We start from the raw sequence: 18,534 nt of genomic DNA, 5'->3' as shown, positions 1-18,534 counted from the left end.
TTTTGTATGGTGTAAATTAACAATACCATAATTATTCTTGATTCATACTATGTTGGCATCTAGTTAATTTTCTGCTGATAATCACCAGAGCATCAAAAAATTTGGGATGACAGACTGAAATCAGAAATAGCAGGCCAATGAAGGAGGAGACATGGCACATGTGCAACCAAGAACAGCCCTCCAAAGTTGGGCAACATGCCATAGAGCAGCCAGAGAAGATTCTACAACTAAGAATGCACTACTTAACCCGCAGTGGACTGATGAGCAGCAGGAGGTCAAGATCAAGCCACCAATACAGAGAGACTGTGTAGTAACTAAGGCACTGAGGTAATCATGCCTGAGAGCAAAACAAGGCTAAAAATGTGAGAAATTAATCAACTGAGTAGTTAGAGCAGGAATTTGCAGTCGAGACTATTTTATTTTTGTATGGCACTGAGCCAGTTAGCAAGAGCAAGTGAAAATTTCTCTAGCTGAATTCTCTCAAATTCCCTTCATATCATAAAAATGAAAAATAGAATTTGATGCTCAGAAAGCCAAGGAATGCAGTATCAAAAGACTCGGCCAAATACATGTAATCCTTATGTTGTTCACATGAAACTAAAATGGGAAACTGCAGTCACAACACCACCTATAAATGCTGTCCTACCTAAGCGTTGAACTGATTGGTAAAATGATGTTAACAAACTTAATAATGTACTGTTAATGAAATTAAACCCACAAGTAATCTGCAAGCATAACCAATTCACTGAAAGTAATCATGGCTCAATTTGTATTTTGTGTTTAATCATTAGCGAATACTCAAAAATAAATTTGAAAAGATGTCATAAAATATTGTGAAATAAAATAACATTTAGAATAAAGTTGAATAAATGCTTCAATTAAAAATTCTTTCCAAACATTTAAAAAGAACAGCCACTTTAACAGCATTTGTCAAATTATGGTTTGTTGAAATTATAAAGTCAAAGTTTTACTAATACTTGCTTCATAATTAAGGAGATTTTCCCATCAACCAGATTTTGACATTTTTCAGGTAAAGTATATTTTTCTTAAGTTACTTTGCTATAATTATGATAACTAACGCAGCCACATTCATTCCCTTAAAATTTGCTTGCCTACAATAGGAAATAACAGTATAGTATAGTTGGGTATACTATACTTACTGCACCTTGCCTGGTAAAAAATCTTTGTGACAAGCAACTTCTAAAGCAGGACTAAAAAAAAGTCCTGTATTTTATGAGGTAGCACTATAAATATATTGAATACAACATCAGTTCTGGGTCCAATACAGTGAAAGCTTTACAAAACTAGATGGTCAGTGATTAAGGCCCCAGGGACTGCAGCTGAGCTATGGACATTGAAAAATAAATCCAAATCTAAATGTTGCATGAAAAATCAAAAGGAATGCTGCATGTTATCCACACAAATGAGGTCAAAAACATCTACATCTAAAAAAGAGTCATTCTTGAATTTTAAATGAGAAATGATGAACTAAATATGATAGTTTATTATTAGCTCATTACTGAGGCAAAATAGAAGAAACTAAGAATCTAATGCTAAATGAGGAAATAATTGAAATTTTCCTTCTGCAGGCACATTTCCATAATTCTCTACTTGAGACACAATGTTTTCTCACAATTGATTCCCCTAAACGGAAATAAACTACACTAATCCCATCTACCTGCGCTTATGCCTTCTATGCCTTGACAATTCACGTGCTCATCCAAATACCTTTTAAATATTGTGAGAGTACTTGCCTCCACCACCTTTTCAGGTAGTGCATTTCAGATTGCCACCACCCTCTGGATGTTTGTTTTTCCCCTCAGATACCTCTAACCCTCTTATTCTTCACATTAAACCCATGCCCTCTGATTTTAGACATCTCCATTGTGGGAAAAAGTTTTTCACTATCCACCCTATCTATGCCCCTCATAATACTGTATACTTCTAACAGGTCCACGCTCAGCCTCCTCTGCTCCTTTGAAGACAAACTGAACGTAATTCAGTCTCTACTCATAAGTTAAAAGTTCAGGACAGCATCATGGTAAATCTCCTCTGCACCCTCTCCAGTGCAATCATGCTCTTCCTACAACTTGGTGACCAGAAGTTCACACAACACCCCAGCTGTGACCTAATTAATGTTTTAATCAAACTGCGCCAAAACCTTCCTCTTCTTATATTCTATGCCCTAGCTAATTAAGACAAGCAAACCACACGCCATTGTCATCACCCCACCTACCGGTGCTGCCACCTTCAGGAATGTTTAGTCCCTCTGTTCCTCAATACCCCCTAGAATGCTATCATTCATGGTATATAGTCTATCCTCATAAGACCTCCCAAAATGCATTACCTCACACTTATCAGGATTAAATTCCATCTGCCATCGCTGTGCCCAGCTTTATCAGCTGATCAATATTATTCTGTAACCAAAGACTAACCTCCTCGCTATCAACACCACTACTGATTTTCATGTAATCTGCAAGCTTACTAATCATATCTCCTAATTTCATATCCAAATCATTAATACAGCAATGATCCTTATGGTACAGCACTGGTCACAGGCTTCCAATCAAAAAAGCAAAGCTCCCACGATCATCCCCAGTCCCCAATTACCAAGACAATTTTGAATCCAATTTGCCAACTTGTATAAGCAGGAGGGGTTGCACCTGAACCACAATGGAACCAATGTCCTTGATGTGAGGTTTGTTTGTGCTGTTGGGGAAGTTTTAAACTAATTTGGCAGGGGAATGGGGCATAGACTAGGTATATAGTTGGGGGGGAGGGGTGTTAGGAGGACAGTCAAATATAAAAGAAAAACTAAGTCCATCAAATAGGCAGAACAAACATGGACAATTAAAGAAGGATTGAAAGGCTAAATTGCATCTACTTTAATGCAAGGAGCATAGCTGGCAAGGCAGATGAATTTAGAGTATTGATTAGCACACAGGAACATGATATTGTTGCAATGGCAGAAACTTGATTGACAGAGGGGCAGGACTGGCAACTCAACACTCCAGGGCACAGAAACTTCAGGCATGATAGGGGAGGAAGTAAAAGAGGAGGGGCCATTGCAGTACTGATTCAGGCCATCACTGCAGTAATGAGGGAGGATATGCTAGAAGGCTCATCAAATGAGGTAAAGCAGAGAAATAAGGAAAGGGATGATCACTTTGCTGGGGGTACATTACAGGCATCTCACCAATCAGCGGGAGATAGCAGAGCAGATGTGTACACAAATCAGAGGTATAAAAGCAATATGGTTATAGTGTTAACTGGAATCACCTAAGTGTAGAATGCAGCTGGGCAAGTAGTTGGAAGTGTCGCAAGTGTCGTAAGGAGTGTACTCACTCCTTAGTGAGTACAGATGAGAAGTATTAATTTAAGATCTCATCCACGTCCTCTGGCTCCATGCAGATTGCCCGTTTGGTTCCTAATGAGCCCTACTCATTCCCTGGTTACCCTTTTGCTTACTTATAAACTATCCCCAAAATGCTCACCCAGCGACACTTCAACTACTTAGGTGAAGTGAGAGTAACTGTCCTTGCATCAAAGCAGCAGTTGATTGAGTATGGCACCAAGGAACTGTGGCTAAACTGGAGTCAATGGGAATCAGAGGACACCACCACCACCCGCTTCCCCCCCCCCCCCCCCCAACCCCACTGGTTGGAATCATACTTAGCACAAGGGGAGATGGTTGTAGGTCAATCATCTCAGCCACAGGACATCTCTGCAGAGGTTCCTCAGGCTACAAAGGTTCAATGTGGCAGCACACCACCACCTTCACAAGGGCAATTAGGGATAGGCAATTAAGTGCTGCCTCAGCCTATGAAGCCCACATCCTTTGAATGAATACAAAAAAAACACTAGCACCTCAAACAGGACCACTCAGAAAGTTCCAAAATTATGTGCAAAATTGGTTCCTAGAAATAATTCAGATTGTGAATCTGACTCAGTTTTTTTCTGATTGTGAGATAATAATGTCCTATGCATAATCACTGGCACATTAAAATGCATGATAAGTTTTGAACAGACATGAATATTGTTATATATAACCTTGTTCATTTGGTAGAATGCAACTTTGGCAAAAAGATTTAAAGTTTAGGACAATGCACTATTTAGTTCCACGTTGTTTATATTTTTTTTAAGTGAACACTATAATCACTCACCTCTGTTGATAAGTTCAGTTTTACTTTCATTTTATTAATAAGTGTATTAAATGGCTGTCATTATCACTGGCTCCTCACCAATCCACAGGATTTGGCACTTAACATTTTAATTTTAGGAGTCAAAGACTCACAAAGTAAACTTAAAAGTTTCAGTGAAAATACAATTGAATTTATTTTGTGTCTATGTTAAAAACATCAGTGTTAAAATAGGCATCATATATTGAAACCATAAATCCAAAATTACATTCCCTTTATATTTGTAAATGACAATAAATGAAATTTGTGCAAAGGAAACCTAGTCATCAGCTGAGGACTTTAGTATCTTTTCTTTTTAATACGAATCTTTTGGCAAAGGTTTGATTCTTTCAAAAACAGATCCCCCAGTTTTTATGAATTTGCTGGATAAAACAATGAAAGCCTCACACAATTTTGTGGAGTTGAAACTCTAAAATTCTTAGAAAGAAATTACACCTATGCTAAGGAGCACAGGGAAGAAATACCATCATCAGAGATGGAAGATTGATGGGAATTAAAGACAGAAAATAGGAGAAAGAGAATGAACAGAAAAAAACTGTTAGAAATCAAATACAATATCAGATCTTATTTGTACAGCAAATTTCAGGTGCTGGTGGTTTGGAAAATGATTTCTGTTGCCATATCAGAGACAGAAAAAGAGAAAAAAGTTTACATGGACTACGATATGACCCTTCATATTCGATGGAAATAAGACCATTCAGTAAATCTGGTAAAAATCCATCCACTCAACAAAAGCAAATTCAAATCTTAAAATAGATCAAAAGTACAGACTTAGAAAACTTCATATGGCTTTTTGAGTTTCTAACCTGAAGGAAGTGATTTGAATTTGAACTAAGTGAAGTTCAAGTATGCCGCCAGGAGAGTGCAGAAGCCAAACGTAGCTGAAACACAATAAATGAGCTCAAAATTCAATAAGGACTTAATTTGTATGAATATCTCTCCACTCAAAGAAAAGAATGTGTAGAAAAGTAGATTTAATTGCATTATACTTTTTGAAACTGGCAAACAAGACATCAGAAGCAAAGGTTATCCAGAAAGTCATCTAAGACAACCTTAAAACCAAATGATGTTTTCCAAGTCCAAGGAGAGCTGCAGCTGTTATAGTTATATTTTTTTCTACTGTAACTCTTAAAGAATTTAGAGGTCACTCACCTGTACAGAATGAATGGTTAGATCACACAGCGAGCACAAGTAGGGGAAGACTGCTGGCAAAAAACCATGGTAATCATTTATGTTGTTCAATGAAGGTGATCCTCGTTTTCTCTCAAAGAGAGACCTTTCATGTGTACGAGGAGAAGGAAGACGAGCAGCTCTTCCATAATCAGAATCAAATTTATTGAAATTGTGCGAGGACTCAGAGAGGTGCATTTCCTCTCTGGAAAAGTCATCATTGCCTCTTAATCGTTCACGTTCATAGTCCTTCCGGTCATATCTAGAACTTGACTCTCGAGAAGAATGACCGTGGCTATATTCAACCACTGAGTCAAGACTGGAGTCACGACTTCCATAATTATGTTTCCTAAAATGTCTTTCTTCCTCCCAGTCATCATGAGAGGCTCTGTAGGAACGGTCATGTCGTAGAGAACCATCACCTCTGTTGTATTTTGAAGATGTTCCTTCATTAGCCCTTCTTCTTTTAATCTCCATAAGAATTTCTGGCAAGGATTCAGGTGTAAGTTTATCTTCAGGATAGTGGCTCAATTCATCCAAATCCCTGGATGAAAGGCCAAATGCAGCTAAAATGTTACTTGCCCTGTCTGCATCAATTTGTTTCTGAACAGCATGAGATTGTTGATTTTGATTTCTAACTCCAAACAAGGAAGGCAAACTATTGCTAGCAGTATCGCTGTATCGTGAGGGCCCACCTGCTGAAGACATCAAACCTTTAGCTCTTTGTCCCACACCTTGCGGGCCAAAATTCTGACCCTGTCCCACACCTTGCGAACCAAAGTTCTGGCCTGGTCCCACACCCTGTGGGCCATAATTCTGACCCTGTCCTGTACCATGTAGGCCATAACTCTGACCCTGTCCGGAATTTATTAAGCCTGCCAAGTGTGGATTCTGGCACAATGTCCCAAGAGCTGCTTGGATATTCAAAGGTGGACCTGCAGCATGGCCTCCAGCGTCTGCATCATGAAAACGACTCTTCCTCTTAGTACGCATTTGATTGCTCTGGCCCCTGCCAAAACTTGCCATTTTGGCACAAGAAAGTGTATATTCCAATTACGATAAAAGCAGGCTAGGTTCTTTCTTGGTTAGTAGAAGGTCTAAAAAGTTGTTTCACTGTCTAACTTGGTCTAAAAGTTGGCCGATTTCATAAACTACAGGGATGTAATTTCTCCAAGAATTTTTGTCAGGCTGAAAGTTAAAAGAAAAACATTAGACCCAAGAATTATGAAAGAATCGCAAGGAAAGATTAGAATAAGCTTCAGGTTCTGAAATTCAAAAATGACCTGAGGAATGTAGCTTAAAATAGGATTCAGAGTTATATATACACAGCAGTTGGATGAAAAGTATGAGCAACCCAAACTCTACAAATAACTCTACAAAACTTACCTCAAAAAAGCATCCTGTAAATGATTTCAAGGACAGAGCAGCATGAACAAAGTTCTTTGCAATGTGCATTTAACAATGGTTATGAGCACCATTAATACATTAAATGCCACTCTTTATTTCTATTTGTAGAAATTAAAGCTTCAAAAAAAATGTCAGCTGAGATGTCTCAAAAAGGAAAAGATAAATGAAGTCCACAGAATTTTATACTTTTGATGCTTTTTTTTCCATCACATTAACCACAGAAGAATCAATCTTCTGAACGCTATCATTCTTGACCTATATTGCAGATCATCAAGTATTGAAATGCATTAAAATCACTGCAGGCATTATTTGGTGAAGAAAGGTTTGCCCATAACACATTAAACACTGCCATAAATTGGAGCTGCTTTAAAAGCATGAGTATGTGAAATAAGACTCAAAAGCAAATACAATGTAAACAAATTTTGATGGCTATACAGAATTATTCTTACAAAATGTGCAAGCCAAAGCTGTTCAGAAAAAAATTCAAAAGTCAAGTTTTCCCACAACATTCGGCTCTTGCTGGTTTTGATCTGCTTTTCAAAGGGCAGGGTAGATAACAATTTGTTAAGAGAAAATGTAAACAGATTAGTGATAAAAGCAAAGGATGTGTATCCCAATGGGTTGGCTCTCATTGCAGAGGACATTTATGTTTCAGCAGCTAAAAGGATTAGTTTTAAGCAGCATAAAGTTTCAACACTTTTGTTGCAATCTCCAAAAAAGTGCTATGCCCACATAAGAAAATAGATTTTACAATTCAACCAGCTGAGTTTGATTCAAAAATTATCTGGTATGTAATGTGACCTAAACAGGTGACAAGCAAGAGTGAAGGAGAGTTGGCTGGGCTCAGGAACAAACTTTTAATGATGTTGTGGAAACATGGCAGAAATAATATGAGCATGAAAGTGCCCAAAAGATTGAAAAGCTGAATAGATTCATGATTTAGAGTAGAGTCAATGTAAAATATATATATTCTACCTTACACTTACATAACTAGTGCAAATTTTTAAAATATTTTGTACAAGTCTGGACACCTTACATTCAAAGGGATATTGACATATTGTAATGAGGATAATTTTAGGACACAGATTCTGAATTATGAAGATTTAGAGAAATAAAATTGCTTTCAAAAGAAACATGCTTATAGCCTTTCCTCAAATGCATAAAGAAATTATGCATATAGGACCATAAATCAAGATCAATGGTCAGAAAACATAGAAAGGCTAAATCAAGATTTGTTTCATTTTTACTCCCCAAGTCTGGAAATGGGGCAAATCGATTTCCAGAAATAAATTTACCAGTGTCAATGTAATAAATAAGTTTTATGTACTTCAATTGTTCCATGCCTTTTAATCTTACATAGTCATTGATGTACTGTGAAAAGCTCTTTTTCACTAGGATATTTTGGTGTGGATTAAGGAAGAGCCCCATGCAAAGTTGCTCTGTAAGTCTGTGTTCCAAAAATCAATGGCATTATGACAAAAACCTCCTGCAATCCAAGCCAAAATTATGGTGCCTGACTGGTGGAATAGGTTTCTCATAGTTGATCGAACAACCGTATTTCAGGTGATGGTAGCTTCAAAGGTTATCCATTAGCTACGTATCACAATGTTTAGGGCAAACTGAAGGAAAAAAGAAAAAAAGATTATAGAGATTTTCACAAGCTTAGGATTTTCTAAGTCAGTTATTAACCAAGAACTTTTGAAGTCTGGTCACTGCTAAAATTCAGGAAACCCAGGGGTTATTGTACAACACTCCAAAATGCAAAGTGTTATTGAATAGACATTTTCGACTTTGGCTGAGAGGTAAATATTAGCTATGATATACTATTCTTTGGAAAAGAACAACAGAGATCTTTACTTTCACTTGAGAGGACCTCATCTTAACATTCAATAGAAAATGTGACACATCCAATGCACCTTGCCAATATTATGGTTGGGTTTCAGCCTAGACTTCTGTGTTCAATATCTGAAGCTGTACCAGCAATCTACTGAGACAGACTGACAAATGCCTCACTGCCTCTGTGACATGGCTAGGATCCTGACCTCAGGTACAATGTGGAATTTACAGATTGTCCCTGTAACCATGTTAGTTTTCCCTCCAAAACTGGCAAGAGAATAAGTTGCAAGGTTACAAGAAAATAAGAGTGGGAATGGGACTGAAGGGATTGCTCTGCCTGGAGCTAGCATGGACCCTATAGGCAAAATAACCTCATTCTGTGTTGTAAGGAGTTAAAATAATTTTATTGAAACACCACATTTCTCTCAATAGTTTACCTTTTACATTTTTCATAATTGAATATATTCTAGACATGAACATTATTAAATGCCATGTTTCAGTAATTTTCTTTCAATGCACAAAAAAAATCAAAAACTTATTTCAAAAACAAATACAATAGCTAGTGAAGTTAAATTTGCCCAACCAACTCCTACTCTGCTGTCTTAACTTTTGCCAAAGCTACGGTAATAGTCTGGAGATGTTCTGAGAAAATTCACAACTCACCAACAACATTTGAGAGAAATACAAAATGTTATCACTTTGAACTCTGAAGAGTTTAAAATTGGCCTTGAACACAGTGCTCTCAATTTACCAGTTGTAGGAGAACAAAGTGACTTAATTTGGGTTTTCTCAACCCAACATTAAAGGGCAGTAGATTAAAAAAAGTATTCACAGTGACCCACAAGGATCTTGCTTTCACAATGTGACCCAAAGTGATTTGGTTCTCTAGTCTGACAAGCACAAATTCTTGCCATTTTGAACAGTAATTGCTTGAATGGAATGAAAGTTGGAGTCACATCCAACTCAGTATAATGAAAACAACATCCAATGAATTACTTAAAAACTGTGAAAGATTTTTGATCAAATCAAAGCTTGACAGAACTAGGGTGGGGGGGGGGGGGGGTCAGCAAAAAAGAGCAAATCCATTCAAATTGCGCAATTTATGACTATCAATTTGGTTTAAGTAATACTTAAAAAGATAAAAAGCAAAATACTCCATATACTGATGTCTGAAAGAAAATTGAAACACACAGCAGGTCAATCTCATCCATGGAGAGAACAGATACATTTCAGGTCTGTACCTTCTTCAGAACTGAAAAAGAAGATTGACAGGAATATTAATATGGTGAGAAAAGGGGAAGAATATAAATATATAAAATGACATAAATACAGAGAGAAAGCAGAATGGAATATTTCTAGTTCATGTCAAGTAATAGGGCTAAACTACAAAACAAAAATTAGAGAAATACATGTAAGTGCTATGGCAGTGAAAGGAAAGCACAAGAAAATGGAAGATTTGTAAAACCCAGGAGGTAGATATAAATTACAATAGGTCTGACAATCAGAATATGGATAACACCTTAAGTTACTGAAATCATTGTTCAGGCAAAAGACCTTCAGGATTTCTAGAAGGAAACAACTGTCCCAGATCATTTTTTATAGAAGGACAAAGGCCAATAATAGGTCAAATGGAAATGGCAGGAGGAATTCAAGTGAAGGACCTTAGGCCACTTGGGGTTGAACTTACAAAGAGGTGCTTAGCAAACAGGGCACTTATGCTTCATTTGCTCTCCCCAATGTGAAAGGACAAATACTATCCCATATATCATAAGATAATGCAAATTGCTACCTCAGACAGAAGGTGTGCAAGGGGCCATGATCAACAATGTGGAAAATGACAAAAAGATAGGGAAAAAGGCAGTAATTTTCCAGGGGTACCAGCACTGTCTGGAAAGCAGACACAGGAAATGGATTTAGTGCAAGACCTACAAAAAAACAAGAACTCACTATGCCAAATGGCCTCCTTCTGTGCCATACTATTAAAGTTCTATGTTGTGAGTGACAGAAATAATGATGACATTCTGGAAGATACAAAGACTTTTGGTGCAGAAGTTGAGCATTAGTGACAATCTCTTGGTTGTGAGAGGACTGGAAGCAGAAGAACACAGAATGGAACTATCCAGTGCAGAAGGGATTTGTTCACAATTTCTCATTTTAATAGGAATTGCCAGAGTAGATGTAACTGAAACAGAGAAAGAGATGAAATGTTTACAGAAGGCAAGACAGAAAGTAGCAGATTCCACATAGCTGTGGGAGTGGGTATGGCTGCAATACATTTTTAAGGAAAGCTCACTGCCACAGATAAGGTCCAGGAAGGATAGAAATAATATGTAAGAGGTGGACCATGAAAATGAGGGATGTGTGGAAATTGGAAATATAAGTGAATAATATTCTCAGGATCAAAGAGGCAGCAAGAATCAACAATGAGCCAGTCATCACCATAATGAACAGGTGGAGGTCCAGTATTGGTCCCGAAAAGATTTTCAACACAACCTATAAAGAGGCTTAACACGCCATTCCCACAACTTTATCTTTCACCTGGAAATGACTAACAGAGAAGCTACTCAAGCTGAGAAAGTGTTCTGCCAGGTGGGAGGTGGCGGATGAGGACTTGCTGTGCTACAATATAAAAAGGGGCCCTACAAGCATTCTGATAACAGAATGTGCACAGTGACCATATTTCACAGTGAATATGATAGGGGCTGAAAAGTATGACATTAAAATAGCAGAGTACAAAGTTATCATGAATGCAAGGGAAAGGAAACAGCATCTCTTTAAAAGGCATTGAAAAAATGATCTCCACCTGTGACAACATGTGCACATGAAGCAAAATTGCATATGGTTTAATTTGCTAATGGAAATCACTTTTTATTGTGACATAGGATGCAGCTCAGATGGTCACTCTGTATATTGATAAAAATTTCGTAAGTCAGGATGCGGCAGAATTGGAGGCAAAGATCTAACAGATTAGTGCTGTCTTCATCTTATGCAGACCAACAAATTCTGAACAATATGCAGGTTACATCAATGGTGAAGGTGGAGAAGAATTTCAAAGTTGTTTTCTCCAATTGGATGCCAATTTGTACATTTAGTAATGAAACATTATCTATGTGGCAGCTTTACAGATGTTGCAGTGTAATTGAGTCTCGTTTCATAGAGCAGTGATGTTTCTGTCATTAATGTTTGTCTTATCAGAGAATTAAACTTTTGGAGTTTACTGATGGATGACTTTTCTTCCAATTGTCAATTACATTACAGTACTATCAGAAATACATACTTTAAAGATTGCATTTTAGTCACCCACAACTCTGCCAGTTTTGATTTTGAAAATATTGACCCATTCCATTCTACAGATTTTCACCTCTCATCTGCTGGAATGAGGTCTACTGTATTTGCCACAACATGCATATAATAACAATTGATATTCCAAAAACCATGCCTTCTCAGGGCAGGAAGAATGGTCCACTGGAATATTTAAAGCTATGGGAGATTGCAAGTCCAAAAGCAATTTTACCAGCAATACCACTTGAAGAACCACCTAAAGTGATTTCTCATTAACAAAATTAACCAAGTATCTGAAGAGATCAATTTGTATTTTACCTCATGAGAATCATCAACATGGATGTCTATCAAGATCTCAAGCCATTTCAGTAGCATGCATGATAGGCTGTACGCAAGCATCTGAGAAAGGCAGTGACTGTGGATGCCACATTCCTTAGCCATTGGCATTCTCCCCAGCCTCACCTTTCCTTGCACTGTTGCTGGACGCCATTTCATTTGCTCAGATCCTGCACACTAAAGTTCTTTCCCTAAACCTTTTTCTCTTCACTTGCAACCCTAATGAAAATTCTTGGGCCAAAATTTTTATGGCTTCTACTAGTATTTTCTTTGCTTTGATGCTCATTTTCTCTACGCCTCTGAATCACTGTGGAACATTATTCTACATTAAAGATGCAAGTTGTTGTTGCTACAATCCAATTCCCATAAGATTACTGCATGCCTCTGAACTTCTGAGTTTGATGTATAAATCTTGCTATTGCTACTTATTCTTCCTCCATGTTTATTATTTGGCTCACGTCTCAAAATTACTGCCATCTCTAATATTCCTGAAAAACGGATTCCATGCTTTAGAACTATAGAATCATAGAACAGTACAGCACAATACAGGCCCTTTGGCACACAATGTTGTGCCGACCTTTAAACCTCGCCTAAGACTATCTAAGCCCTTCCTCCCACATAGCCCCCGATTTTAAATTCCTCCATATGCTTATCTACCAATCTCTTGAATTTGACCAATGTACCTGCCTCCACCACTACCCCAGGCAGCGCTTTCCATGCACCAACCATTCTCTGGGTAAAAAACATCCCTCTGATATCTCCCTTGAACTTCCCACCCATTACTTGAAAGCCACGCCCCCTTGTATTGAGCACTGGCGCCCTGGGAAAGAGGCGCTGGCTGTCTACTCTATTCACCTTAATATTTTGTACACCTCTATCTTGTCTCCCCTCATCCTCCTTCTCTCCAAAAAGTAAAGCCCTTGCTCCCTTAGTCTCTCCTCACAATCCATACTCTCCAAACCAGCCAGCATCCTGGTAAATCCCCTCTGCACCGTTTCCAATGCTTCCACATCCTTCCTATAATGGAGGTGACCAGGACTGGACAAAGTACTCCAAGTATGGTCTAACCAAAGTTTTGTAGAGTTGCATCATTACCTCGTGGCTCTTAAACTCGATCCCCTAACTTATGAAAGCTAACATCCCATAAGCTTTCTTAACTACCCTATCCACCTGTGAGGCAATGTTCAGTGATCTGTGGATGTGAACCCCCAGATCCCTCTGCTCCTCCACACTACCCAGAATCCCGTCACTAACTTTGTACACCGCCTTGGAGTTTGTCCTTCCAAAGTGTACACCTCACACTTCTCTGGATTGAACTCCATCTGCCACTTCTCAGCCCAGCTCTACAACCTATCAATATCCCTCTGCAATCTTCGACAGTCCTCCTATCCACAACACCACCGACCTTTGTGTCGTCTGACAACTTGCTAACCCACCCTTCTACCCCCTCGTCCAAGTCATTAATAAACATCATGAAAAGTAGAGGTCCCAGAACCGATCCTTGTGGGACTCCGCTAGTCACAGCCCTCCAATCTGAATGCACTCCCTCCACCACAACCCTCTGCTTTCTACAGGCAAGCCAATTCTGAATCCACACGGCCAACCATCCCTGGATCCCATGCCCTCTGACCTTCTGAAGAAGCCTACCATGTGGAACCTTGTCAAACGCCTTACTAAAATCCACGTAGACATCTACTGCACTACACTCATCAATCTTCCTGGTCATCTCCTCAAAGAACCCTATCAGGCTTGTGAGACATGATCTGCCCTTCACAGAGCTATGCTGGTTGTCCCTAATCAGTCCATGATTCTCTAAATGCTCACAGATCCTAAGAATCCTTTCCAATAGTTTGCCCACCACAGACGTAAGACTCACTGGTCTGTAATTCCATGGACTATCCCTACTACCTTTTTTGAATAAGGGGGCCACATTTGCCACCCTCTAATCCTCTGGTACCATTCCCGTGGACAACGAGGACTCAAAGATCCTAGCCAACGGTTCAGCAATCTCCTCCCTCACCTCGCGGAGCAGCCTGGGGAATATTCCGTCAGGCCCCAGGGACTTATCTGTCTTAATATTTTCTAACAGCTCCAATACATCCTCTCTCTTGATATCAACATGCTCTAGAACATTAACCTTACCAACTCTGTCCTCAGTGTCATCAAGACCCCTGTCCTTGGTGAATACTGAAGAGAAGTATTCATTGAGAACCTCACCCACTTCCACGGTTTCCAGACACATCTTCCCACCTTTGTCTCTAATCGGTCCTACCATTACTCTCGTCATCCTTCTGCTCTTCACATAAGTGAAAAAAAGCCTTGGGATTTTCCTTAACCCTACTCGCCAAGGCCTCTTCATGTCCCCTTCTTGCTCTCCTCAGCCCCTTCTTAAGTTCCTTCCTTGCTACCCTATATTCCTCATGAGCCCTATCTGATCCTTGCTGCTTACACCTTACGTAGGCTGCCTTCTTCCTCCTAACTAGTTGTTCCACCTCTCATCACCCATGGTTCCTTCACCCTGCCATTCTTTCTCTGCCTCACTGGGACAAATTTATCCCTAACATCCTGCAAGAGATCCCTGAACAACGACCACATCCCCATAGTACATTTCCCTTCAAAAATGTCATCCCAATTCACTCTCGCAAGTTCTAGCCTTATAGCCTCATAATTTGCCCTTCCCCAATTAAATATCTTTCTGTCCTCTTTGCTCCTATCCTTGTCGATAACAATGCTAAAGGTTAGGGAGCGGTGGTCACTGTACCCCAAATGCTCACCCACTGAGAGATCTGTCACATGACCCAGTTCATAACCTAATACTAGATCTAATATGGCACTCCCTCTAGTCAGCCTGTCAACATACTGTGACAGGAATCCATCCTGGACACATTTAACAAACTCTGCCCTTTCTAAACCTTTGGTACTAAGCAGGTGCCAATCAATATTTGGGAAGTTGAAGTCTCCCATGATAACAACCCTGTTATTCTTGCACCTTTCCAAAATCTGTCTCCCGATCTGCTCCTCAGTATCCCTGCTTTAAATCTCGAAAGTATTTTTCCACTTCATCTATTAAACTTCCATTAATCAATTAGTAACATTGGTTTATTTGCAGAATTTGCTATGTGTTTGATCCAAGACTTATTAGTTGCTACCTAAAGTTTTTTTTAATTGTTCTAGACATTGCTCCATAAAGCTCGCTGTTTGCCAGTATTTTCATTTACTCATGTTGTTTATTACTCAATGTGGATTTTTGGTTCAAGATTACCAAGTTGGATGTGGTCAGGAACTATAATATTCTGCCCTTGCAAAAACTTGCATTTTAATTTTGGTCCCACCACATGGTGCTTGACACACTTGACCATGAAAGCATTAAGAGAAAGCCCTCTAAATTACTCTCCATGCAAAAACCTTCAATGCACGATAAGGGGAATGCTGCCGGATAATATAAAGATAACTATTCACTTAGGTGAACAGGTAGGTGGACTGAGAAATGCATTTACTGTGGTCTATTGGAAACGATTTAAATCCCCTTCAGGGAGCAGAATGTGATTTCCAATTCTTCCAAAAATGATCCAAGATATTATATCACTGTATAAAATATGAGATTACACATTATTACCATAACAAATAAGGGCAGTCTACTGGACCAGCAGGTCCAGTCCTTGGTTTTCATATTTGTTCTACCATTTAAATTAATAGTTTTTGCTGTAGTTTGGCTTTTTATCTTTAGACTCATTTGGCTCAATTGTCAGAAACATTTATGTTATCGCTCTCTGAGATCAAATCTATTCCCAGTGCTTTATTTTCTGGCTTGGTGTGTTTTAAAATAAAAGTTCTGCAAGGTGCATTAGGTTTTCCCTATATCTACAGGGCATTCTTTTCATTTCTTTATCACCCTGGTTTGGTCTCTGGCAATTTATTTATTACTAGTTCCCTGAAGCTTATTTGTGATTCATGAAACACATTTACTGCTTTTCTAGTGTTTAATTGCTGATCCCCCAAGAGACAATTTCACGTTCTTGGAAATTTTGTTGATCAGGTTTCTTTTAGTTTGGTGGTGTTCCTTGGTTCCAAAGGTTCAGTTTTCCCTACTGGAAGTGTATTCCCTTATTTCAAACGTATTGAAGATTGATTTACAACCTCACCCTATCACTGCAATTTTTGGATTACCAAGGATAGAGGTCTGGCCATTTATCTGCTTCCGCTAACCGTATGATTGCTTTTGTTATATTAATGGCCAAACAATCCATTTTTGCTTAAATGGAAGGATCCAATACCCCCTACTACTTTTCAATGGTTTTCTCAAACTATATCATGTTTAAACTTGGAAAAATTAGGAGTGGTACTGTCAATTCCTTTGCTTAAATTTGAAGATATTTGGAGTCCATTTATTCAATATTTTCACATGATGTAGATCCCCTTTCAATAACTTTCCAACTTGGAGGAACGGACTGACGACATAATATTGCTCTGTTTCTACTGAGAAGTTTTAGCCCAGTTTTCTTTTCTTTTTTTTTTGTTTGTTTTTTTAAAATTTTTTTTGTTTAGTTTATATTGTTTACAATTTTTCTTATAGACTTGGTTTTTTTTTAAAATTCATATAATAAATCTTTTTCTTTCCTTTCTTTTATTATATTCATTTACTAAGAGATCGTTGGATCTACAGATTTTTTTTATTGTTCTTTATGATTATCTATGCTATGATTGTTATCCTGATCTCTTTGTATTACAGGTATAAATATTGATGTTATATATCAATCTGTATTAATTTGAAAACTAATAAAAAGATTGAAAAAGAAAGGAAGTGTATCCCTGCACTCCCGCAGACCTACAGCTGCTCCCCATACTTCAGTATCTCTACCCTCCCGCGGATCTACAGCTGCTCATTATACTTAAGTATTTCCATGCCCTCCCACAGACCTGCAACTGCTCCCTACCTTTCAGTGCTCCCCTGCCCTCCCACAGACCCGCAATTGCTCCCTACTCTTCAGTATCCCGGGCCCACTCACAGACCTAAAACTTCTCCCTACCCTTCAACATTTCCCTGCCCTCCCGCAGACCCGGACTGCTCCCTACCCTTCAGCATTTCCCTGCCCCCCGCCCCCCGACAGACCCGGACTGCTCCCTGCTCCCCGCCCCCCCGACAGACCCGGACTGCTCCCTGCTCCCCGACAGACCCGGACTGCTCCCTGCCCCCCGCCCCCCGACAGACCGGACTGCTCCCTGCCCCCCGCCCCCCCCGACAGACCCGGACTGCTCCCTGCCCCCCGCCCCCCCCCGACAGACCCGGACTGCTCCCTGCCCCCCGCCCCCCCCCGACAGACCCGGACTGCTCCCTGCCCCCCGCCCCCCCGACAGACCCGGACTGCTCCCTGCCCCCCGCCCCCCCGACAGACCCGGACTGCTCCCTGCCCCCCGCCCCCCGACAGACCCGGACTGCTCCCTGCCCCCCGACAGACCCGGACTGCTCCCTGCCCCTCAGCATTTCTCTGCGCTTCTGCTGCGGGTTTTTCCTTTGACACAAAATGGCGGCGGCTCCTGCCACCGACGACAAACGGCCATTAAAGACGACCGACCTCCCCGCACCTTGGCAAAAATCGGACTTTCCTCTCACACACACTCCCCCTCTTCCCTAAAGCGTTCCACTCCACATATTCTACCGAACAAAGAAAAGTTTTCACCTCTTTATCTCACCGCTTCCCCGCTTCGTGCCGGTTTCTTACCTCCAGCTGCCGCTCCGACGAGTGGAAAGGGCCTCACAAACTCCCACAATCCACTGCGCCGCAGCCTGCCAGGATTCCCATGGTACGCCGCACGGCGGCGCCAGGAATCCCACAGTGCACCGCTCCCTCCCTCCTCCCTTCCCCGCGCATTGTTCCCGGGCACGCGCAGCGGTCGCCTAGCAGCAGTGCGGGGAAGTGCCTCGCGGCCGCCGGTGTCCCCACATGTGCACCGAGTGGACCTACCCCGCTGCGGCTCTCAACGCTGCACCCATTGGAACTAAACACCCCCGGATAAACGAAACACCGGATACGAGCAATGCAAGAAATGCAGCAACAGCTACAAATATTTTGGTTGGGTTTTGTCCCAACTATGCCATTAACCAACGATTCATGGAAAGAAGGATTTAAACAAAAACGATGTGCATGGAATAGTGGCGATGCTACAAGCCTTTATATATACAGAAGATGTTGGTCGGATAGACCTGCAAAGGCAGGGTAGCTTTTGTAAAGTTAACAGAAACGACAAAGGTGTAGAAATGTTTTGGTTTTTACCCCGGAAAGCGGGGACAAGTAACAGATAACGG

The 18,534-nt window shown here is 40.2% G+C and overlaps 1 protein-coding gene across 5 annotated transcripts in view; it reads right to left on the bottom strand.

Moving 5' to 3' along the window:
* The window catches only part of LOC127569244 (matrin-3-like), a 55,263-nt gene extending 37,251 nt beyond the window's left edge, over positions 1-18,012 (bottom strand). For 2 of the 5 annotated variants that reach the window (XM_052013685.1, XM_052013688.1), the window contains exons 1-2: positions 17,951-17,991; positions 5,352-6,557 (exon numbers count right to left, since the gene is read on the bottom strand). In XM_052013685.1, coding sequence (XP_051869645.1) covers positions 5,352-6,395 — 1,044 coding nt within the window. In that variant the 5' untranslated portion in view covers positions 6,396-6,557; positions 17,951-17,991. Of the gene's footprint in view, positions 1-5,351; positions 6,558-17,908 lie in introns of all 5 variants that reach the window. The other 3 variants (XM_052013690.1, XM_052013689.1, XM_052013687.1) reach the window with 3 other exon arrangements.
* Between the last annotated feature and the right edge of the window lie 522 nt (positions 18,013-18,534).

The sequence above is a fragment of the Pristis pectinata genome, chromosome 4 (genome assembly GCF_009764475.1).
Source record: "Pristis pectinata isolate sPriPec2 chromosome 4, sPriPec2.1.pri, whole genome shotgun sequence".
Lineage (NCBI taxonomy): Eukaryota > Metazoa > Chordata > Chondrichthyes > Rhinopristiformes > Pristidae > Pristis > Pristis pectinata.
Note: the sequence above shows the minus strand (reverse complement) of the source record. Positions and strands in the feature narration are given on the sequence as shown.